We start from the raw sequence: 26,694 nt of genomic DNA, 5'->3' as shown, positions 1-26,694 counted from the left end.
AGTTTTTCAAGAAAAAAATATAAGGAAAGGTCATTTCGCTAATCCAATAGAAAATCGTAGACCATTGAAAACAGAAAACGCCAAACAGTTAATACCAGTGAAAAGTAATAGTACACACGATTTAAGGTGGTAGAACCCTTTGTGGTTCGACTCCGGCGGCACCACCGCCACACCTATTTCTACCTAATAACAGCAGTGTTAGGCGCTGCTGTGTTCTGGTTTGAAGGGTTCCAGTTCTCAGGGGTAGCGGCGCATCTGTGGCCGACCTCAGGTAGGAATATCTAATCCTATCTGGGGTTGATTACAGATGTCCATGGGCGGCAGTAGCCACTTACCATCAGGTGGACTGCATGCTCGTCTTCTACTCCTATATTATAAAAGGAAAAATAATCAAATGTCCGACGTGTGTGTCTAAAATTCCAATAGTAGAAGTAGTAAGCCAAAGTACACACAGCGTAAGTCAGTAGTGTACTAACAAATACTATAATGACTTCCCATGAACCAATTATTGGCAAATCGCGTCAGTTCGCAGCAGCGAACGCTTTAATCGTTTAAACTTGGCCGACACGTGAAAGAAGCGAGCTGATTAATGGCTTCCAGTTTCCTGGTGGAAGTTCCGCATACTTCGCGCAAGTGCCGTTACACAGAGCGTTCCGGCACGCTCTCTATTGTGATTTTGCAATAATTTGCTCGTTCATAAGCGATTTGAGTTTCCAGAACGATTTTGTTCGGTGTAGTGGTTATTTCGAATAGCTTTGAGTTACTGTTGTATCTATAACAGTATAATTACTTTTGTAATATGGCAGTTTGTTGTAATGGTAATATTAGAATTTAACTATAATGTTTTTTATTAGATATATGTCCTTTCATGTCGTTATGTTTCACTACTGTCATCATACTGTTAAGTGAAACTCTAGAGATCTCTCCTGTAGCACCACCATGAGTTGGCATAGAAACGCCACTATAGAAATTGTAAATAGAAAACTATTGTCATTTTGCTAGTGAATAACATAACTACTATCGTTACGGTATTTCTTGACAACGTCTGTCAAATTAATGACTCATGGGACCGAATTTGTATGGCAATAGATCATAATGACATTCGCTAGCGATTTGATTTCGATAGGTTTTTTACGTTACGAGTGGCTCACACTACGGAATTTAGTTCTACGAGTAACCACCAGAGGCGCTGTACAATTTTTCATACATTTATTTTACGCAGTCGCTAGCGAGTAATACTTTTGTAAACTCATGGTAGTGCTGCTGATTGTCAAGTTAGTCCTACGCCTTCTAAATTCAGAGATATTTTGGTCTTCTTTAATTTTTTCGCACTTGTTTCATGTTTTGTCACGACCATTATATAATGATTCATACAATTTATATGGGATATTAAAATATTTTAATGGTGTGTGTTTTGTTTTCTATTTATATCCTTGTATTTTATTAATCTTATTTACGTTGTGATCTTTCCATTTTTCCACTCACTAACCACGGCCATACTCCGTTTAATTGGAAATTCAATTTCAGAGCGTGCACCGTGATGTGACATTACAGTCGAACTGAGAACGAACTGTCATTTATTTCATTCTTGACACGGAGTTTTAAAACACTTTACAAGGGACATTTTTTTCTTTTCATTATTTGTTGGCAGAATTGTTGTTGATAAAATCTTTTATAAAAATATAATCGAATTTAAATTACAGCTAACTGTTCTATTTGTATAAAAATCAAAATGCATACTTAATAAATCTAATTAATCCGTAGAAGACTTTATCGAAGATAAGGAATAAGCATAAAATAAAATATTTATTTAAAAGAAAAAAAACAATGGTCAGTACCATGTAAATAATATTAGTTCTTAAAATCAAAAGTGTTATCTTTTATAATCTTGTAATAAGATAAAACTTTATAAAAATTAAAAAAGAACTCAGTTACATTTAAAAACAATTCCTTTAGTTCTTATTACTACAACAACAGTTCTTGAATATATTTTTGTAGAATGTCGAATATATTTTTATATTTGGTTCCATAATTTAATATTATGAATACTTTATACGTCACTTTAATTGTAACAGGCATGTGTATACCCTTTTCCCCGTAACGAGTCCCAGTACTTGCCATCTCTAATTTCGTACTACCTGACCTTTCCATTTTTCCAGCAACCACGTCCGTACTCCGTTTAATTGGAAATTCAATTTTAGAGTAGCGTGCACTGTGACGTGACATTTCATTCGGATTGAGAACGGATGGCATTTTTAAAAACCGCACAGGGAATTTGAAATGCTTGGATGACTTATTTTTGTCTTTGCCTGTTTTACATTAAATCTGTTGTGAGGGTTGATTTTACTAACATTTAAGAGGCATTTGCACACTTTTATTTCTTAGTCTAAGAACGTTCTTGCCTTAGTTTATTGTTTTAAAGGGAAAGTAGTTAAAGCTGTGTTGAAAATTGATTGTTGCAGATGGAATCTTAAACGCCCATTGTTAATAATCAATCTATCCAACGTGTGAGTTAAAATACAATCAATAAGAATATATATATAAATATTATATTTACTCATATAGCGCCGTCTTCTATGTTTTTCCTATAAATAAAAAAATATTCATCATAGTTACACCGTTGAATAATTTGACTTTGCAATAATATTTGATTGAGATTTGACCTAAATCTTTGGAATGGGTTATTTTATAATTTTATTTTTCGTGAAAAATAACAATTTCGTGGGTAATAAATTTGAAATTTGAGATACTGAATGAAGCCGCGAGAAACAGAAAGTTAATACTAATAATATATTTAAGAGGTAATAATTAATTAATTAATAATTAATTTGCCAAAATTGTTTAATTTTAAAAATCTGCCCAATTACCCCCAATTACCCCCAATCGCTACGAGACGGTATTTTACTTTTAATTAACACCAATTGTTAGCTTCGAGTGAATAGTAGGTAAAGGTTAATTGGTTGAGCGGAACTCATTTACTTCATTAACTTATTCATTCCTGAGCACAGGATTGAAAATAATATTTGTTATCTGCATTCTATCAATAAACCAATACGATAAAATAAAATGTGACGCGCCGCACCACGACACGACACGACCCGACAGGACGCAATACGACACGACCTACCATGCACTACAGAACAATACAACGTACTCTATTATGTACATGAAGAAAAGAAAGCCGAAAAGATGTAACAAAACACAATAAAAAATTAAAACTCTGTCAGACAGAGAGTCAGTTAAAAATATTTAAGATAAATATCTGCACCACATCTTTCACCATCTAACCAAACTAAGAGAAACTCCTCAGAAGTTTCTCCTGACCTACTTAGTTTCAACTTTGTAAAGCAAAGATCGCGTAAAAGATTTGCAAGAGGTTAGATCAAATAAGATTCATGCTAAAGATACATACTGTTACACATCATCAAAAATGTTTTTAGAAATAGCGAAAAAAGATAGCTAGTTAAATGAGAGCTATATAGATCAAAGATCAGGCGGTAGAAACTTTCTACATTAGTCGCCATACAATTTTACCTTTTTTGAAGAGCCCCATGTCATAGCGGTCTGGGAATAGCTCAGGAGGAAGTTCATTCCACAACTTGCACGTTCGTGGCAAGAAAGTTGGTGCAAACTGAATCGTGGAGGTACGCCATGGGTCCAGTTGGTGTGGAGGGAAGGATTTCATCCTTCGGCGAGTGGTGCGGTGGAGGAATGTTGACGTAGGCACCAGGTCAAATAGTTCCTCGGAACACTCAACATTGTAAAGCCGGTAAAACGCACACTTACAGATAGACAAAAACACACAGATACATAGCGACAATTACCATTAACCATGAGGTGATTGTTGCTTCATTTTCGTACCAAATTACCTGTAACAGACCCGAGAGACAGAAGCACGAGTGATCTTATAAGAATTCCGTTTTTTGATTTTTTTCGTAAGAACCCTAAATACAAAGTAGATGGCTAGAAATAAATAACCTTCGAGACTAAACTACACCTTAATTTCAAAGACAATTAAATCCAAGACCTATTAAGACCGCAGTCTCCACAAGGCAATCTTACATCAATATCCTCCGAGTTGGCATCGTACAAATCATTAGACAATTTCACATGCCACGTACTGTCAATAGACAGATCTCAATTCAAATGCGGTCTCAAACTGCAACTTTATCCCGGTCACATACTTGTGCAAACAGTCCGCATGAGTTGCGTTTTCTGGCCAAGGTCGGATGCGGTTCCAAATTTCAATTTCTGAACAGTTTGCATTTCACCGTTTTCTTGACATATCATTTGGGCATCTTATTTTATTTAAAATTTTAATACACCTCAAAAAGTGGTAGAAGGTACTTAGACATAGTGGTAGTAGGGAAAAGGCAAACATAATAGATTACCGTTTTAGATTACGTTTAGACAATGCTGGTATCGTAAGAGAGACGTAAAATCCTACAAATTGTCACACATATAATATAGTCCGCGAGGTCTAAGTTAAGCTATGCATTTGTGTGAGTGCACATAGATAGTGTAGGTGTCAGGTCAAATTACGTCTTTCAATTGATTTAAACCGGTTTATACTGCTTTTTGGCAATCATGCATCTTCCTCACTTCTTGTAGGTACTGGTAGCAGAATTGTTTAATTTTATAATATTTTGTTTTTGTGTTCGATTTTTTACTAAAATGGCATCCAATATAAATAAACGTGAATGTGGCGAATAATTCATTTAGAAAAACTTTTTAAAGTTGTTCGAGCTTGAAACTTTTTAAAAGAATAACAATTAATGACGTGTGGCTAAAACTTTTAAAATATCGAAGAACTTTTCTAATTAACATGTGGGTTATTGAGAAGTAAATTCAATTTTTAACCATTAGATTTCTTCATGTTTTTTAAGAATTTGGAAGACAATGTCAATTATAATTTCATACATGCACCACTGAAAAGTAAACTATAGTACATATTAACATTTTATTTATAATAATCAAATTTTAATTATCGCAGTATTTAAGTATTATACTCAGAGTAAATATACACTTCTACATCAGTTAATACTACCACTACTATATATAATACTTAATCCGTAAGTATCGCAGACGGGAAATAAGTTCCACGTCAGAAACCGGACGTCCATCCGAACGGCACGCTACGTGACGTGTAAGCTGATCTTAAAACTAATATTGCTACCGTTCTCATCTATAAACTGTATAAACATTTATGTTGTATGAACAATAGCTCTGACGTAAAGGTAAACGAACTTTCCGTTTCTGGTCCTTATAATAAAAAGAAATGCTAGCAAGTCGTCGATGTATCTTGTCTCGTAGTGATCTTTCCTGGACTGGAGAAATTCCTCCTGAAGACTGATGATAAGTGATGATTTTTAAAAGATTGAATAATGGATTAATGACATTGAGTATGAAAAATCAATCGAGCATATCCCCTTAATAGCCCATCCACCTCCTACTAAAATGCAAATATTGCTTCACCACACCTTTTAAACAAGAACACAACAAAATTACATCGATGCTGTAAAGAAGTAAGTGCTTTTATGCAGAAGTGAAAGGGAAAAAGTTTAACCATCGTTATTCCTGGGGGTTTAGGCAAAACGTTACAATATATTTTGATTAATAACACCATGTTACCGCTGTATTTGAATACCAAGGTATAAAAGAAATCTTTAAAACTAAAAATATTTTATTTTCCTTTATCGAGATGTGACGACTATCCAAGACACAAATTGAGGTAATTATTAATTTCTCCAACTCTATTATTCTTTACTTAATCACTAAAACACACTAGATTGTATTACTAACCTTAGCAGCTGTTAAGGCGACGATTTCCTAAAATTATTTTCCAAATGGTTTCATTTCAAACAGGAATGCTCTCTAAAGACCACGTCCAATATAACATCCCCAGTGAGCAGCGTAATATCAGCGGTGAGGAAATGGAACGGCGACGGAGCCCGGAAGCTACCCGAGCGCCGGCTGACACGTTACCTGCGCTATATTACCTCAATATTTAGCCTTTGTAACTTCAATATTCAGGTATTTAGGAAGCATCAAGTTTTGATTTCAATATTTATGATTCAGGAACTAATGAATAACCTGCTAATCGGTAAGGGCCAAATAATAGACACTACTCCCTAAGAGGTCAATCTCCTCATGATATTTTTTAAAATTACTTTTATTTTACGAAATAGAAATAGCAAATTCATGCAGTTTGCTTGATGGTAAATGGCTTCTGTCGCTCATATGTAGACATGTATATTAATGTATAATCAACCCAAGTGGGATTAGAGTTCAACCTGATGTCGACAACAAATGCATTGCTGGCTCCCCTTGAGGACTGAGATAGAAAGCCTTTTATAAGTATCTTCTTTTTATAATATAGGAGTAGCAGACTAGCATGCAGTCCACCTGATGGTAAGTGGCTACTGCCGCCCATGGACATCTGTAATCAACCCCAGATAGGATTAGATATTCCTACCTAAGATCGGCCACAGATGCGCCGCTACCCCTGAAGACTAAGCTGGAACGCCTCGGAAAAGTCTGTCTCCCTTACCATACCCTTCAAACCGGAACACAGCAGCGCCTAACACTGCTGTTATTAGGTAGAAATAGGTGTGGCGGTGGTGCCGCCGGAGTCGAACCACAAAGGGTTCTACCACCTTCGACTTGTTATTTTCCAAACAGTTTAACACAGTGAGCAGCATAATATCAGCGGCGAGGAAATGGAACGGCGACGGAGTCCGGATGTTACCCGAGCGCCGGCTGACACGTTACCTGCTCTATATTACCAAAACATTCAGGGTCTTTAAAGGTAACTTTGATGTCAGTTAAGTTAAATTAAGATTAATAAAAAGAAATTAAGTATTCAAGTATAGTAATAGTAATCGTCTGTTAACAACTTTCTATTATGAAAATGAAAATAACCTACCTATAGGTGATAGGCATGTAGGAAAGTAGGGTTTAGTGGAATTTGAGGAATATTAATAGAAAAAGCCAGAAGTACCGATGAAAATTTAATGACAAAGTTTGAAGGAAGCAATGACCTAGAAAAACAATATACATAAGAACGTATTAAAAGAAATATACATTAAAACCTTCTGCGCTAAAATAATAAAATAAATAAGCACATATATATAGTGCGTCGCCTACACTACCTACCCATCTGCGCACAAAACTCTTCAAAAAGTTTCCCTGTGCCATTTCATAAAATAAAAATCCGCTACACAACCTATTTAAATGTCTGGCTATGGATCAAATCGGAATCATCTGCGGTTTAAACCATTATGGCAATAAAAGTACTCAGCAAAAAATAAAAGGGATTTGTTGTTCAGGTAAGGTTTGTATATATATATATATATAAAAATGGAAACTCTAAAGTTTTGAACATCAAAAAAGCTACAGCAACTAAGGTAACCAAGGTTAGGTTGCCCTAAACACTGATAGGTGTACAGGTAAATATAGTTTATTTTTTTGCACTAAAGATCCAGTGAGGCTAAATCTTTGGCCGAACGCTGCTCTAACAGATCTACATCTTAACATCTTAACGCGCATGACTGCCCGAGGGTGAGGGAGTCCAATAACGCAATGAGTCCGAGCGTATCACATTCAGTCCAAGGTTGTCAAATAGGTATTGACAAAAATAAATTCCTATGATATTCACAGAATTTAACATCTGACTTACTACACTGATTTTTATATGTACAATATAATTTTTAATACTTTTACCCGACTAGGGTAATATTTTTCGAAATTATATACATTTGTGTGTTTGATTCTTTGGCTTTTTCTAACAGCTTTTATTTCTGTAAAGGTCCAATAAGTCCAACATTTATAAGGTCCAATGAGTAATGTTCATTTCTATATCGGACCTATTTCATTACTTACTGCCCAGTCATAGATTTCATACGAAATGGCTGGAGTAGAAAATACCCAAATAGTGAGAGCAGAGACGTAATTGCACTAAAAGTGTATTGAATCGAATGCTCCCTCAAACGTCTTCAGGTTCGACCGGCAATCTGGATGACCTATCCGGTCCTTTATAGGGTTGTCACTAATATTTTTTTTTTGTTTGTATAAAGTACCAAGTGAGTAATAGGTACTTCATATTAATTACAATCTAGCCTACTCTACGCCTAATTCTACGCTAACTTAAACTGCTAAATAATCATATAATGAAGGATGCGTCCTCTGACACTGCACTTTGTTTTATCACATAAGGGAGTAGACACATATTTTTTTTTAATATAATAATAATATTATCATTGTTCTTGTTTTATATAATAATAAGATAGATGTATTTTACTCATCTAAGAAGACAAAGTTGTTATACATTTTTCAATAAAAAATTTGAAGGTAGAATATAAAAAATATTGTTTTTTTATTTTACCTAAATGTAATCGTCCATAACCAGTTTTGAATTTGCTAACATAACATTTTGATTTTAAATTTCATCTTAAAAACAAGTTGCTACAAACATATTTTCTTCAGACCATAAAAACTTTACCCTAAGTACTAAGCTCAAACAAAAATATTTTCTTCCTTAAAAAAATCATTGCGATCTCCTTACTTCTACATTTAAATGAAGATACTATTTAAGATACCAATACCAAGCAAAAAGCAACAAAAAACATAATAAGATTTTTTGTGCACAAAAAGATCAACAAATCCCTCTGTTGTGTCAACCCTAACCATGATCTCATCCCCCGATCAGCAATAACGAATGGCGGGTCCGTTTAATGTCTTTTTACTCGTGGAAATTTATTTTAAAAGTAGCCTCGTCTCCGCTCTGGAGAAATAACTAAAGTTTGCAAGTTTTTTCAAAATGGCAGGACATTAATTCGTTTTAGAACCCGAATAGATGACGGTTGGTGAAATTGGGGTCAAGAATTGTAAATTATTTTTATTCAAGAAGATCCTTTATTTTTAGGGCACTTGAGCAGTAACGCCTATAGATGACTCTCTGTAGCCCACTCCATATAAAACAGTTGCTGCCTGATACCGATTATGGATGCGTTACTACTCCAAAGGACTAATGATGGTTGTCTCATATGAAAAAAAACTGGCATCTCAAGATCGTACTCTTAAAATCCTAATTTAGAGCAACGTTTCTAAACTAGTGGTACTACGCAGGGGCACTAGAAGTGGTCCGCAGAGACACTAAAAGTGGTCCATGAAGGTACGCGAAAATGTTAGAACTGTATTAGTGCTTGTCCATGTTATGTCCTCGTCGACATTGTTATGAATACGCTTTCTACACGCACAGCCCACCACAATACAATACAATTCCCTATGTCCAGAGTACCATGGACACACACATAGACAAATACACACCCAGATTTAAAAATAGAAATCTCAGTTCACCTTTTAGGTATCTATCTGTCCGGGGATCGAACCCGGGACACACTGCGCGTCAGACCGGTATGGTAACCGCTCCGTCACGCGTCGTCAATATATAAGAACTATGATAGACACAGATAGAAACATATTTTCATTAAGAATAGAGTGGCTCAAAGAATTTATTTATTTGCATCAAGAAAATATAAAACCTACACAGCGTAAAAGAAAGAAAAGGTTGAAACAAAAGAAAAAGTATCTTTTGTTTTAAAAACTTTCTATAAAGTGTCTCATCTGGCATCTACCTCTAGTTTGCATCAGAATAAAAATGTTTTTGATATATTATACAAAGGAATGTCATTCAAAAAATTCACTATTAATAATTAAAATGATATAAAAGCGAATGACCTTCAAATTTATATTTCAAAGCTTAAATTAAATATATGTTTTGTTTATGTATCTTTATATTCAAATTTATAAAACTATGCAAACCATTTTTAAAAGGTCGACGTGCCTGAAGGTTACATCTCAATTCGGCTTAACCCTTTCACAGACATTTTCGAGTACACCTACATAATTAATTTTGATTTGTTCTAGGCGTAGGGGTTAGTATCTACGTGTGTGTACTTATGGTACTGCAAAATCCTAGTGCGTGTGTTAATCTAAACAAAAGTCTAGACATTTGAGTCATCCTTAAGTAACGCCCTTCATGGTGAGTCAGAGTATAGATAGCCCATTTTTAAACCTCCTAGACTATTTAGCTTCATCTTCAGACTAACTTTAGTAATAAACCACTTTAATAATAAAACTAATAAATATATTATGCTTCTTAAGCGCTTCAAGGACCTAAACCTGAAATTACAAAAAATATGTTTACGCTTGTCAAACCACATATAGACCAAGATTAATTTTAGGTTCCTTCAAACTTCAAAATTTAAAAAACATAAAAATTCAAACGTGTGTTTAGCGTTAAAATTATAATATTTTAAAATTCGGAACGAACCAAGCGCGGGGAAATTGCAGTAATGGCAGATAAAAATCTTCTCCGGTGTGCAAATGGACCGGAATTTTATCTCACGACTCAAAATCACGTGCTTGAAGCTCGAGCGGGTCTAAAAGGGTTTTAACTTAGTGGGCACCCATTAGGTTACGTGGTTAGCAACTCCAGTTGAAAAGACTTTAGTAGGAAAATCACTAAAAACATTCATCTAAAGGACTCTTCGCAGTTTGACTAAGGAACCAAAAACTTCACATCCATTTATGACTTATACTAGTGCTTGTGAGTTCTGGTTTGAAAGTTGTGGTAAAGGTCAAACGAAATCGTCAGGAGTATCAACACACTATGCCGACCTCTGCTTCAATCGACCTCAGTGACCTTACTCTAATACAATTGTTTTAAACTCTTTTATTGTCATTTCAAATAGTGCAACAGTAGGCGAATCAATCTTAGAAAGTTAGCATGTTTTCTAGGCAGAAATCTTAATATGTCAATTAACGACCGGCCAAAATTAACTAATTTAATGTTACACAACAACCTCTCGCGTTCTCATATCACACAAAATTAAAATACGCTACAGTTTTACCCAACTGCAAATCAATTCAATCGATTTCCAGTAATACTTATGTAAAAAATAAAATGGTTTTTTGGGCTTCGATCGTGTACACATAACTGTTCTTATTTCTTAGGAAACAGCATCCATACATCAAGATTTATTTATATCGATAAATATCAAGAAAGAAACATAAAAAAGAGCCAGCGTCGACGGTCCTTAATCCCGGGATCACTGACATTCCTCCACCTCTTTTCCTCAATCCGTGGATAAAATATTGTAAATCCTGAAGATTTTTAGGATAAAAGTGGTGTGAAAGCGTCATACAGCCCATTCAATAATAAATGGTCACTACAAGCAAATAAAGAATTACAAATAGAAATTAGACACATGTAAAGGTATCTAATCTACCTTATCACAACAGTCATCAACAACACTGGACCTTGATAAAAATAGTTGAATATTGTCTTCAGAATGTTAAGATTTTCCAATTTTTGAGAAATACCTTCTCTATCCAATGATGAACTGAACATACTTATACCACCCATAGCGCAAAGTGTTGGCCGATGTCACCCAAACGTTGGTGCAAACTTTGCGCCTACTCTCCCCAACTGACGTGACGCGATATTTCAAACAAATATATTCCAAGGACGAATCCATTTGAATACGAACACGCTACGAAGGAAAGTCGGCAGGTAGGCGAACAAACTTGTTTTTATTGTTAGTGCCTCACTATTTTTGGCTTTGTTTCCAGGAATCGATTGTCGAAGTGTTTTGAACAACGATATAAAATGCGGCCACGGTAGTGTTCCAGCAAAGTTCTGCCGTCATACTTAAGACGCGATCGCGATTTTGCCTTATTATTTTTCTGTCGTTTTCAGAAATCGATTTCCAAGTGTTTTTCAACGTCAACAATAAGACAAAAGTGCGGGTTGAGTGTTTGTGCTAAGTTTTACTTATAAGAATTTCTTCTAAATTCCGTTTTGTTTTCGGAACTCAGTTATAGAGGATTGTTATTTAACTTTTCTATTTAAAGAGTAGAAGTAAAGCTAAGTAAAAAATTCAGCAAATTAATAATTTTTTAAGTCAAGTTATAGGTAGTTAAAGTTTACACGAGGTCGTTGTGATAACCCATAAGAACCGTGTATTACCTTTCCAACTAGATCGACTAGAACTTCTAATCATTTACTTTCAAAAATTGTCATATCGACTTTTATTTTACACAGAAATCGTATGAACACTTCTGTACTTTACCTATTAGCCTATTACCAATTCTTGTAAACACAAACAATGTATTTACAATTTACTATTAGCCACTCTTTATCCCAGGATAACGGTAAAGGATAAATATCGGAGTTACATAAAAGTAAAAAAGTCACGTACAGGCCTTCCCGGGAAATCTCTAAAGTCAAATGGAACGCTCACAAACACATCCTAACTGTCAGTGGGTAAGCCCACCCACACATCGGAAACGTTATTAGAATTTGGTTTCGATTACACGTAAACGGTGGGCGCGAAATGAATATTCGTGGATCGACTCTAAAATCCTTCTTAGGATTTTCGTTTTTTGTTACCAAAACTTATCTCAAATGCTGAGATAATACTCTAGTCATCTAGTCTATACTCTATACACAATTAAAATGGAATTGTTTTCCTTATTTTAAAATCACATTTAGGTATTTTTCAAGCGTATATATATACCTAAGTATAAGACATTCTGTGGCATCTACAGCCCAAAAGGCTTGATGGATTTAAGCATATTATGTGGTATCGTTAGATTCGTCTGAATTGTAAGAGTAACATAGGTTGCATTACTTCTCATTGCTATTCTAAAACAATCGTGTACTATATTGCTTTAATAGTAACCTTTATGTTGCTAAGCGATACATTTTTTTTTATAATACAGGAGTATCAGACGAGTATGCAGTTCACCTGATGGTAAGTGGCTACTACCGCCCATGGACATCTGTAATCAATCTCAGATAGGATTAGATGTTTCTACCAGAGGTCGGCCACAGATGCACCGCTACCCCTGAGGACTAAGCTGGAACGCCTCGAAAAAATATGTCGCCTGTGGTCCCTTCAAACCACAATACAGTAGCGTCTAACACTGCTGTTATGAAGCGGAAATACTTGTGGCGGTGGTGCCGCCGGAGTCGAAGCACAAAGGATTCTACCACCTTATTGTGCAACAAATATTCGACGTCAAAGTTACGTCAACATTCAAATATAATTGCGAGAATTAACGAGTCTGACTTACACCAACTGTTTTACACTAATTCTAAACGGCGCAAAGTTTTTACATAAAACTGAAAGCCGTGTTAATAGGTCGTGCAATTATTTCCGACTTGCAAACAATCACTATTTCTTTCGACGAATTTCTTGTTTTTATAAACACCTATTAAATGTACTAGTTGGTCGACGTTGTGGTCGAAATCCGACCATAATTAAATAGAGATGAAAACTAACTTCAGATACATCTTATATATAAAATTCTCGTGTCACAATGTTAGTTACCGTACTCTTCCAAAACGGCTTTACCGATTTTCACCAAATTTTATATGCATATTCAGTAGGTCTGAGAATCGGCTACTATCTATTTTTCCCCCTAAGTGATAAGGGTTGTTCACCTTAACATTTTTTTTATTTATATGGCAACACAACGTTTGCCGGGTCATCTATTATAAATAGATAGATAGATAGATATTCTTTATTGCACACTTCAATAGAACATAACAATAGTACACAATTATATTAGTTAATTGTATGCAATAGGCGGCCTTATCGCTAAACAGCGATCTCTTCCAGACAACCTATGCATGAAAAAGGTTAAATATAAAATGATTTGTTTTCAATTTCAAAACTACATATTTTTGATAAGGTACATAAAGTCGAAAATGTTTATATATACCCCATGCTCACATTTCATTATTATTTATTTACTATAAACTTGAAGAACGATTTTTTTGAGTAATTAATTTTGTAGCACATATTTTTTACAAATTACATCTTTTTCTTCCTTCCTTCTTTATATAAAATTTAATTATGTAAAATGTCACACTTCCCGTACACGCAATGTGCTTAAAAAAAGGTATTTTATTTTTCTTCACGTAATTATATAAAGATCACTTGTCTCTATAAGGAATGTAATTTAAAATAACGGCTTTTGTATATGTAGCTCGCTCACACATTATAGAGAGCGAACGAGAAGCAAATAGAAGTGCGACCATTTTGAATTACAGTCTTCATTGAACTTATTTTCCCAACACCAACTCGTTATACACTTCCTTGAATAGGTAAAGGTCAGGGCTGCCCTTCGGTCAATAGTTATACAGCACACGGTTAAATTGACGTCGCTCGTTACTTATTTTTTTCTAAGCTATGTACGTATAAAAAATAATAAAAAAAATGTATTACAAACTAATTGTCACTTACTTAAAAAGTGAAGAAAAACATCGTGAGGAAACCTGCGTACCTGAGAATTCTTAACGTTTTCAGTGGTTTTTGTTTTATAATGTAGGAATAGCAGACGAGCATGCAGTCCACCTGATGGTAAGTGGCTACTGCTGCCCATGTACATCTGTAATCAACCCCAGATAGGATTAGATATTTCTACCTGAGCTCGGCCACAGATGCGCCGCTACCGCTGAGGACTAAGCTGGAACGCCTTGGAAAAGTCTGTCTCCCTTACCACACCTTACTTACTTTTCAATGGTACATATGTGAAATCTAACAATTCACACGTGACCAACGCGGTGAATTATAGCTTAAACCGTCTTATTTTGAGAGGACCCGTGCCCAGCAGCGGGAAAGTAACGGTTTGGTGATGCGGATGATGATGATGAGAAATTGTTAAATTTCGATATTTGATAGGGAAACATTTTATAGATTCATTATTAACACCGGACTTTAAGAACGTAGAGCACTTTATTGAGAGTAATAATTAACTTATAATCCGGGAAATGGGGAGAAGGGATATAAAAGGAGGTATACGAGGGGTGCCGTGAGGTAATAATGATAATTGTGATTATACAATTGTACGACATATCGATCGAGGAAAAAGGTAGTTAAGTCCTTGAACGCTGCTTTGTTGTTTGTAATCTCAATCGAAAAGCCATAGAAACCTACCCACAAAGTAACAATATTTTTTTAGTTGAGGTAATGAATACATTCATGCCATAGTACGTATGAGATTGGTAATACTTTTTGTCTCCGTGCGGTAGTGACTACTTAGTAATAGTCACACCAATTTCTGCCTAATTACAGAAGTTTTAATATCACGAATAAAAAAATTAATAAAAAAAAGAATAGAAATTTTAATATCGCAGTTGTGTGTTTTGAAGAATGTGGTATCGGAGACATGCTTGTCCCAGGCGTTTCATCTCCTCGATCAAGTATGTATCACTTTCTACAGTCCTAAGGGGTCGCAACGCATCATTGGCCCACCTCAAGTAGAAATTTAATCTTATATGGGGTTAATTACAAATGTCCATGGTCAGCAGTAGCCACTTATCATAAGGTGATTTTATTTCTACCTAATAACAGCAGTGTTAGGCGCTGCTGTGTTCCGGTTTGAAGGGTGTGGTAAGGGAGATAGACTTTTCCGAGGCGCTCCAGCTTAGTCCTCAAGGGTAGCGGCGCATCCGTGGCCGACCGCAGGTAGAAATATCTAATTCTATCTGGGGTTGATTACAGATGTCTATGGGCGGCAGTAGCCACTTACCATCAGGTGGACTGCATGCTCGTCTGCTACTCCTATATTATAAAAAAGGTGAACTACATCGTCATTTGCTACTTCTAACCACCAAGAACACTAGCCAGCATCTCCCTTCTGATTGTATTTTTAGAGCCTTTAGTATACGTGACTTTATCAATATAAAGTTATCCACATAACTCCGAACAATTAAATTAGTAATGGCGTATTAAATCATTATTTCATTACATTTATCTCGTATCACCGGTCCATTACCCTCCCTTCAAACAGACACGTACAGCAATTAGTGGAACGTTTTATTTCAGTACACGCCACCCATTAATTTGAAGCTTTAAGCTCTATTCACATTCTCAGACACTACGTGGTTACACGTACAAGGACTACATTGAAATATTATTCCATATATTACATGGATAGAAGGTAGAACTCCTTGTAGTTCGACTCCGGCGGCACCACCGCCATACCTATTTCTACCTAATAACAGCAGTGTTAAGCGCTGTTGTGTTCTGGTTTTAAGGGTGTGGTAAGGGAAACATACTTTTCCGAGGCGTACCAGCTTAGTTCCCAGGAGTAGCGACGCATCTGTTGCTTACCGCAGGTATCTTATCCTATCTAGGATTGATTACAGATGTCCATGGGGGGTAGTTGCCACTTACCATCAGGTGTACTGAAAGTGTGAATAAGAAAATGTATTAACTTAACCTGATGTATTTCCTTCAAGTATATAAATACGTTCCATCATAACCATCATCGAACCAGTAATAACCATTACCTTTAAACTCCAACACAAGATACCCACTCTACGCCAGGTTTAAACACAAGCTACGTCGTAGACCTACGAAGTGCTACGTAAGCGTAGACCCTAGTAATATACAATTAAGCTTCTTACAGAAGTTTAAACCTTATTCTGAGAAAACGCGAGCCTAGCAGTAAGACGGTAGTGTTTCTTAGTAACAGTTATAATTGAATATCGCAAGTTAAAGTAATAATATTAACACTTATCTTAACAAAATGTTAGTAGCTTAAGGATTATTGAAAGCAATTATGTAGTATAATAAATACTAATACCTACAGTTAGAATTGTATTGACATTAGTTTCAGCCTTTTTACTTTACTGCGGAAGTTAATGTTTTTCGAGCGTACATATGTATGTCTCATTCTTAGGTACGATCTGCAGCTCAAACGCTTCACGTGTTTTAACGTTTGAGGTGTCGTTGAATTCATCTACATTGTGAAAGTAACGTGGACTATATTCTTAAACATTCCGTTTTTTTTTTATTTTTACAAATCCTCTAGTTGCGATTCTTATCAACGCCTTACATCATTTTATATGTGATTTTGTTAATAAACACCACTTGGGAAAAGTGTAGAAAATTGTTATAGATAGCTTAATGTGCTTTATCTACCCTTAAAGCTTTCTAAAGTGTTCCATTATAAGCAGTTTACAAAACTTTGATCATTATAGCCGTTATAAATGGGTCGTTTAGTTTTTAGCGGCTAAGTGAAGTTTAGCCATTACGGATTAAATAACGTTGGAGACATTGATAAGAAATATTTATTTTCAACAGCGAACCCGGGGAGCCGTCTTACCATAAAAAATAGATGTACAGAAACATTTATTGGGTTGAATAGTATCCTAACTTTTATCTTTTAAACTGCTGAACTGACACGAACCATGCCGTCGATCCATTATTTTCCCACTGCTGGGCATAGGTCTTCTCTTAGAGTGAGAGAACCTTAGACAGAGTTCACTATGATGGCCAAGTGCGAATTGGTACTTTACACATTTATGAGAAGCTTTACGCACTCTTCAGAAGTATATTTTTAACAGCTCTCAGGCGCGTAGTCTCACGATATCTTACTAATTGTTATAGCAAATTAAAATTTATTTTTGATACGCACATAAATTTGAAAAATCAGGTGTGCTTGTCTGGGATAATTAGATGAGAGGCAGATTTAATACTATTTGCTTTTCCCTGCAAATTCCTTAAAAAAAACATTAGCTCAAAAAATCACGTCATTGAACGATCGCGTGCTAAAAATTCTACCGGATTTGGGGTCATTAAGCTGCTCCGGGCGGCGGTAATGGAAAAACGCAAGACATTCACTTAAAAGCAGTTTTTGAATTACTGTATTTACCGGTAACCAATAAAGTCTAAGCTCTACATTTACTTTTAAAGGCATACTCACGGTACTTACTTCTAATTTTTGAAATGGTTAATACCGAGAGAGTTTAAAGGCATTTTATTGGCTATAATAATTATTAGGGCTGCACTTTGTATACGCTGCATCCTTTAGACTGATGCTATTTGCAGTTTAAAAGTGGTTTGCACAAGGACTACTGCAGTAGCCTCACCGATACGCCACGTTTTTTGGTATAATAATAGGATTTTAATTTAATATGAGTGTCAAAGTGTATTCTGGCTAGAAGGATATGTTACGGCTAAGGCTAAAAGGTTCTATGGTAGCAACAAAACAGCCCTACACAGTTCTATAAGACACAAATTCATCAATTAAACCATTAAATTTTGTTCCAACTTTCGACACATTCAATAGATGTAAAGGCGTCTTCACATTTTAGCCACATAAAGTCATTTAAGCTTACCTCTCTCACAGAAGGCGCCCTCGTAGTCCCCATCTCTGCACTCGCACACGGGCCCATCGTCCGTACTGATGCAGACGCCACCATGCTGGCAGGGGTCCCGTCGCTCGCACGCGTCGCCGCTAGCGTTGCTTATGCGGGATGACTGGAACAATGGGAAATAGATTGAAATTAGAAAATAGATTAAATTTTCTTATCTACAGTTACCGTCAGTGAAACGCTTTACTTTTGCCTGAACATTGTTGCAGGCAAAAGTAAAGCGTTTCAACTTACTCCCAAAAAGTAACAATTTATTTATGGTCTTAATTTACTTCTCTAATGACTACTCAACGTTGTAGTCTTTAAAATTGAAAACTGAATATTTTTTCCATATATCTTTTTTTTATATATTTACAAATAACTGTCAATTTGAACGCTGCTACATACTATTTTAAAGGATTGTTAGATAATGCGTTTCAATTTAGTTCCCAAAAGTAACGATTCTTTTTTGGATTAAACTCCTGCCTTAATGACTACCCAATATGAAATGAGTGTAATTTTGACACTGACTTTGTACGAAGAGAGTAGCGTAGATTTAGTGCTACGAAGCGTAGGCAATGCATTTTGCGATTAAAATTTCCAAAACACAAAAACTTTATAAAAAAATAGCTATTATTCCAAGTATGTCGAGCCGGGCATATACTTATTTATTCAGTAAAATAAAAAGTCGCGTTACGAAAATTCAATTGAAAAGAATTTGAATTTCCCTAAAGACATGTTAAACGTATTCCATTCCTAACGATATAAGAATGCCCATTAGGTGGAATCCAGGACAAACCTCGGTAGACCGTACGAAGACAAACCATTAATCTACAAACGCAAGGTCATCACACTTTTTCACACATTCGCCCAAACATTTATCCTAACAAATGCTTGTAAGTCCATTCACCCTTCGACCTCCTGAATAAATCATGACACGCTCCACGGATCACGAAATCAACTTGATTTTCAGCAGAAACACCTCACGGGACAACCCCTTCTATCCCAAGGGCATAGAGGTGGGTATCGCTTACACGCAATAACGTCTAACTGCATACGAGACGAATTATTTCTCAGAATGGAAGGTAAGTGTCCATAGATTTGTAGACAAAACAAAATGTGCGTCTAATGTTTGACCCGGCTTAGTACTGTTATATATTGTTCCCTAAAAATATGGAGGTCGTATTCTTGTAAGCGGTGTTTTCAACAAAAAGTCGCGTTACGAAAATTCAATTGAAAAGAATTTGAATTTCCCTAAAGACATGTTAAACGTATTCCATTCCTAACGATATAAGAATGCCCATTAGGTGGAATCCAGGACAAACCTCGGTAGACCGTACGAAGACAAACCATTAATCTACAAACGCAAGGTCATCACACTTTTTCACACATTCGCCCAAACATTTATCCTAACAAATGCTTGTAAGTCCATTCACCCTTCGACCTCCTGAATAAATCATGACACGCTCCACGGATCACGAAATCAACTTGATTTTCAGCAGAAACACCTCACGGGACAACCCCTTCTATCCCAAGGGCATAGAGGTGGGTATCGCTTACACGCAATAACGTCTAACTGCATACGAGACGAATTATTTCTCAGAATGGAAGGTAAGTGTCCATAGATTTGTAGACAAAACAAAATGTGCGTCTAATGTTTGACCCGGCTTAGTACTGTTATATATTGTTCCCTAAAAATATGGAGGTCGTATTCTTGTAAGCGGTGACAGCATAAGATATGAGTTTTGTCTCATAGAGGAGGTATGGAGTTCAAATCCCCAGCACGCACTTCTGATATTTCAAACACTAGAAGTTCGATATACAAATCGCATACTTTGGTATTTAAAAAAATATATATGTGTCGAATAGATAACCTCTCTTCCTTTGGGAAGTCGGTTAAAAATTCTAATACGAGTCATTTCAAGTTAGTGCTAAGGTATAGACTCACAGCTACCTATTACTGATCTTAGGTAAGACTTCAATCCTATTTGGGGTCAATTGAAAAGATAGTAGAACATATACAGGGTGAATTTTTCAAACGGGCCTTCAGGCCCAAATCCCAAACTATAAGGATTAGTGAAAAACGCTGAAAGGAGTTACGAGGCCGATTTTGATAAAAACTAAAACTGCATCATTAGTTTTTTTTTAATATTTTTTTTCCCAGCCGGGAATCTAACGAGTTCATTTTGAAAAAAATAATACACCCTTTATATTATACCACTATCTGCTAGTGTTGCTTATAAGGATCAAATTCTGGGAAGTAATGATAAATGACAAATTAAAGGAAAAGCGTCAATTTTAAGAAAATTAGCTAAGCACTATAAATTCGTTGCTTTCTAGTATATAAATCACAAAAAGAGTGTCATAATATTTTTATACATAAATACGAATATATTATCACGCATAACATAGTGCATACATATTGCATCAACGTAAAGAACTCGTTACTAACTGTGAGTTCATGTAACCAGTGAGTTGAAGTGCTCAAGAGCTTAGTGAAGCACTTGTGCATTTCAATGTACTTATTTGTAAGCCAGGACGCGTCGCTGAGCGTTCACTTTACTAGTTAACATACTGAAATTGCAACTGTAGTGTAACTAAATATATAAGATAAAAATAATTCTATGTAATTTCATTTTTAGAGTTCCGTACCCAAAGGGTAAAAACGGAACCCTATTACTAAGACTTCTGTCTGTCCGTCTGTCCGTCTGTCCGTCTGTCACAGGGCTCTACCGCTTAAACCGTAATAGATAGACACATGAAATTTTGACAGAGGAGGCATAACGGTGGCAGCTATAACAACAAATACTAAAAATAAAATAAAGTTGAATATTAAGGGGGGTCTCCATACAACAAAGCGGATTTTTTCGGCATTTTTCGATCAAACTGTTAAACTGTACTAGGAAGACGGTTAAAATTTTTACAATACGTTTACTACTATAACTGGTATTATAATAAATACAAATAAGAACCATAAACATATTTTAATATACTTATTTTCATTTTATTATACTTTGATTACGTATAATCGTCGTCCCATCGTCACACCAACGCCATCTATTTGTGTGTTATATAACTAAGTATTGTTGAAAATGTACGTTTCATTCATCATCACCCCAACGCCATCTATTATTGTTTCATATGACTAAGTATTGTTGAAAATCATAAAATGAATTAAAATAATGAACATTTGGTAGTACGGAAGCCTCCATGTGCGAGTTAGACTCGTACTTGGCGAATTATTATAACATGATATAACAACATTCATCAATTATGTTTATATCTGTATACACTCAATATATCAAATAGTAGGTATACCGACTATCCAGTCTGCTAGAAGAAATTTGTTGGAGAAATAAGTAGTGTTAACCAAAATATCTGTAATGTAATTATTTCAATAAATAAATCAAATAAACATAGTGTCATTGAGTCTATATTACATTGCAAAAGCTTTCTATCGACTATTTAAAAGTGTCTGAATAGAATACTTTATGTTCATGAGACACCAAACATTTGAGCCTTTCTTTATGCTTGGTAGACATAATGTTTACGACTTATTTTGTCGTTTATCTCGTAAAATTTTCAGTTTATAGTATGTATGAAGTACTGATTTACTTAAAAAATACTTTTACAATATCTGAAAATCAAGTTAAAACAAGTTTTAAATCCCGAAAACCCAAGACCAACAAAGGTATAGAAATGAATCGTTATAAAGATAAATATTACGTTCAAAATGTAATTACACCAAAATATTCGCCAATTTAAATTCGGAATCCGTTCCAAACTTACAACTCCACTAACTTCTATCTTTTGTAAAATCATTCTAAAAGATACTGAATTAATTCGAGTGCACTTCAACGGACTTATTCCTGAGAGCATCCACTTAACAGATTCCATACTGAGTTGGAACTAGACGTTCAAGCTCTAACAAGAGTTGCGACACAAAATTCAGTTTGAGTGTTCGGGAAAACTGTTTTAATTACATTACTGCTTGCGTCTTGAGCAGCGCGCCCCAGATGACGGAATAATTGGCAATGGATGCAAACATCTAGTATGCAATCGTTTGCCTTACAGCGTTGTAAGCAGCTTACTCTGGTTGAAGTAGGACATGGCTATATTAAAATGAGGTGTACAGAACAGCTTAGTTTTTAGGTTTAGCAACGAAGCGGAACAAATTTTAAATAGGACCCATGTATAAAGCTACATTTCGGTAATAACAATACTAAAATAAAATGTACAAACATTTGCTCTACAGTAATTATAATGTCGGACGCACTACCGGGCGTCTTGATATAAATACAAGTACTGATATCCTAGAGGAACTAGGCCTCTCTATCGAGGGGACTGAGTTTCCAATCTTACACATGCATCTCGGATTTTTCAAAGTTACGTGTGTATTACAAATTAATTATTACTTGTTCAGTGATCGATTTTTTTGACTGTGCAAATCCCCCGACATAGAAATTTACTTTATGATTTAGGATATTCTACAGGGTGTAAGGGAGATACTCCCGAAATCCCCTCTTGGGCGGGGAGCCCACTATTTTAACTATTTTAACAGTGACACTGTTAAAATAGTTAAAATAGTGAAAGCATCGCGAGGAAGTTTGAATGTCTGAAAAATCTTTAAAAAAGTTCTCAAAGACGTTATATCAGTCGCATACGCACTTGACCAGCGCGGTGTACTACAGCATATTTTTTCTCATTCTGGGAGGAGAGCCATGCCCAGCAGAGGATCAGTACGGGTTGACGACTACGACGACTGTAATTATTCGATTGGAAAACATCCAGTTTGTTCTCCTAGTAGAACTAAATAGTAGAACAGAGAATACACCTACCCGCGCCTAGTGAATTAGCTATCACGTTATATCACTTATTCTAAAATCATATTACAATGTACCCTTACTCTTATAATGGTTATACGATCCAAGTGTCGTGATAGTTCAACGGGGTTCGTGTCCGAACTCCGAAAGCCCATTACAGTACGCGTGTACGCCATAATTTGGTATTTATGAAACGAAATACTGGCCTTAGTAACACGTTATAAAGTTAATATGGTAAATCACGAACATTTATATATTTAAATGGTGGATTAATTCGTTATAACAGTGATAGCCTAGTGGTTAAGAAACTCGGCCTCTCGATCGAGGCGTCCGAGGTTCAAATGCCACCTCTGATTTTTTAAAGTTATATGCGTATTAGAAATTAATTATCACTTGCTAAACGGTCATGGAAAACATCGTGAGGAAACATGCATATCTGAGATTTATAAAAAAATCTCAAAGGTATGTGAAGTCTATCGCACTACCGCTATACGCACTTGGCCAGCGCGGTGGACTATGGCCTAATCCTTCTCATTATGAGAGGAGACCAGTGCCCAGCAGTGGGACAATAATAGGTTGTTGTTGATGTAATTCGTTATTGTATAAGTAGAGTTATGCCAGTGAATTCGGCTGGGCCTTTATATTATTTTTCTAAAGTTATTTTTGATACCCCATATGGAAGAGCGGTTACCATACCGGTCTGACATGCAGAGAGTTCCAGGATCGACCCGGTCTAAAGGACATCTTAATGATTAATTTAGATTTACAGTCTGTATGTTTAGGTTTTGATTATGGCATATAATACTGGAAACCATAGTTTACGGCATCATAGTTACTTAATTTACATCATAAATTACGTAATATTGTAAATCGTTAAACTTTAATACCAATTTACATGAAATAAATTTTCTTTTTTAAATCTCAAATGCTGTACAAATGTTTGATGACAACCACTTCATGTAGCATAAAATAATGATTCGCCACATCCAAAACATACTAAATTATATAAAAACATCTATATTACAATTATTTTTAATACAGTTCTATTAACAGCAAAAGACACCAAAATTCAAAAACCCATTTGAGCATAATCATAACAGCTACGTCTCCAGCTCCCCTGGCGGCCACTAAGTCTCCAATTTCCCTATTTACATAAAGATAGCGGTCTCCGGCGCTCCGAACATAACTTCGAAGATGTTGCAGATATGGAGATGATAACATCGTTTAAGGGTTAAAACACGCGATTTTGCAACTTATTATAAGTAATTCACAATGTATATGACATTTTTTTATAATTCAGAAGGATTAAATATACAGCCCACATGATGATAAGTGATAACTGCCGCCTAAGGACATCTGTAATAAACCTCAGATAAAACTACAATCAAAACTAGACCTCAGATAGGATTCGTTACACATGCGTTTCTCCTGAGAATTAACTTGGAATGCCTCAGCAAATAATATCTCCCTTACCATTCCATTCAAACCAGAACACAGCAGCGCTCAAAACTGTTGTGATTAGGCAGAAATGGTGTGGCGGATGTGCCGCCAGAGTCGGTTCTCAGAGGTTTCTACCACCTTCTAATCTTCTACATCCCAGCAAGGTAGTGGAAAATGCTTTAGGCGACCTTATTCGATGAAGAAAGCCACTTTCCCAGCAGTGGGACGAATAAAAATTGCAACCAGCGACAAAAGCCTAAAACTAAATTTTATATTGTTTTAATATAATCACATTTTATTTTGTACTTTATATTAACATACTAGTCGTAACAAAAACGCAATTCCAAAGTAGCAACGCTGTAAAAAGCCTAAGACATTAACCCTCTTTATAATAAACGACACGCGTCAAACGCTTTAGATAAAGGAAAATTCGTTACCAATATTGTGTAATATGGCCCTAAGGGGAACATCAACGGGTATGTTTGAATACATACCTAACCGCACAGTATGATCATATTACGTAACGAGTTGTGCCTGCGGTTTCACCCGCGATTAAAAGTGTAAACAGTCTGAGGATTTGATGGGTTTTTGCCCAGAACCCTATTTTTTTCTAAAGTAACCTAAGTTACTCCTTATAATATAAGCTAAGTCCTGAAAAGTCCAGTCAAGTCAATCGTAGATTAACCGATAAAAAGGAACAGACAGACAACAAATTAATAGTTGATATTTTTGTAAGTCCTTACCTTTACCGTATATATTTTCACAAACACGTAAAAAGGTTTTTTTTAACATTACAAACAGACAATTTAATTTTATTTATTTGTATAGAAGAAACGATAATATGTAATTCTGAATTGGTTCCCACATTGCCAAGTTTAAGGATGATGTTAATAGATAGCCACTTATGTTTGTTTACCAGGTGGACTACATGCTCGTTCGCTTCTTAAATTCTATAAAAAAATGACACATTTTTAATTTAAAATATTGATAAGCCTTTGTTGTTTACAACAAGAGTAGCCAGTGCATTGCCGGGTTAATTAATATTAATGCATTTCGACGCGTCGTTTATGCTGTATGGTTTAAGCTAAAAGGTACAGGTCATTTATCTTCATTAATTACTTTTATAACGATGGTACATGCTACCCTTGATAGACACTGTCGGTATGGTAATATACAGCAGCAGTCGCCAATGGATCGCTGACTTGAGTCATTTATAATTATCATGGAGTGCGCCCATGCCTACAATATGTTTGGGCAAGGTAGATCTTTTGCCGAGCTAGGTGATCGTCCGGGGGGCAGTCGTGCTTCGACATTCTCAGTTCGGACCTTGTATTTGTACAAAATGTTAAGAAAACTTCGATAGCGTGATTCAGATACGTGTAGCGCTATCTCTAGAAGAGGTGCGTAAAGTTGCCACAGATGTTATAATTTGTAGGCATATGTGCCAGCTGCTTATAGGAAGCTTTAGTTCTGAATTTGATACACTAATAGTTTTCACAGCAAATTTCACCACATGTACGATATTTACTATTAACACGAGGAAATGAGGTAAATATCGATATAAACTCGAACTTAAATTATAGCCGTTCGTCTTATACCGCAAATAATGGTACTGTACCCACTGTTCGTACCCAAGTACGGTCACTATCACTGTTACTTTAAGACCACTTTGCCATTTTTTTTAAATCCCTATATCATATCCATCCGAAAATAGCTTAAACCGTTAATTCCACACCTCGCATTCCCTAAAGTAATTTACAATTTTCTTACAAAAACTTGAGTAATATTTTCGCTTTAAATTGTGCAAAATATTTCTAGTTACATACTTCCCACGCGTCGCCCACATATCCGAAAACGATCTTTATAGCTTAATGGTTCAACAACTTAATTTATATACTGAACGTGTGGGTGTACAGCATTTTATGGAGCAAAATTACAAATCAGATTCTAGTAACGTATAAGCTACATGTTACATAGCAAATAGTTAGACATACTAGTATCTACCTAATCATTATAAATAAAAAAGTGATTTTTTTTTTAAGTTAAACGGTTTTATATTGGAGATAAATGTACTAAAAGCTAAAAAAATAATTTCATGATTTCAGATCAATCGGTAAACGGGAAGAGGGTTAAATTTCAATTACTAAATTTGACCCAAACAAACAAACGGGGTGAGCTAAATAAAACCGTTTAAAAAAACAAAAAACCCGATTGTTT

General features: G+C 35.5%; 1 protein-coding gene across 1 annotated transcript in view; it reads right to left on the bottom strand.

The window, feature by feature from the left end:
- LOC140742989 (neurexin 1) overlaps positions 1-26,694 on the bottom strand; it is a 170,478-nt gene that overhangs the window by 52,081 nt on the left and 91,703 nt on the right. The window contains exon 5 of the mRNA XM_073074114.1: positions 18,200-18,341. Within this exon, the coding sequence (XP_072930215.1) occupies positions 18,200-18,341 (142 nt within the window). The remainder of the gene's footprint in view (positions 1-18,199; positions 18,342-26,694) is intronic.

This window comes from Epargyreus clarus, unplaced genomic scaffold, assembly GCF_041222505.1.
Source record: "Epargyreus clarus isolate Ecla_fem2 unplaced genomic scaffold, WU_Ecla_fem_2.2 ptg000006l, whole genome shotgun sequence".
Taxonomy (NCBI): Eukaryota; Metazoa; Arthropoda; class Insecta; order Lepidoptera; family Hesperiidae; genus Epargyreus; species Epargyreus clarus.
Note: the sequence above shows the minus strand (reverse complement) of the source record. Positions and strands in the feature narration are given on the sequence as shown.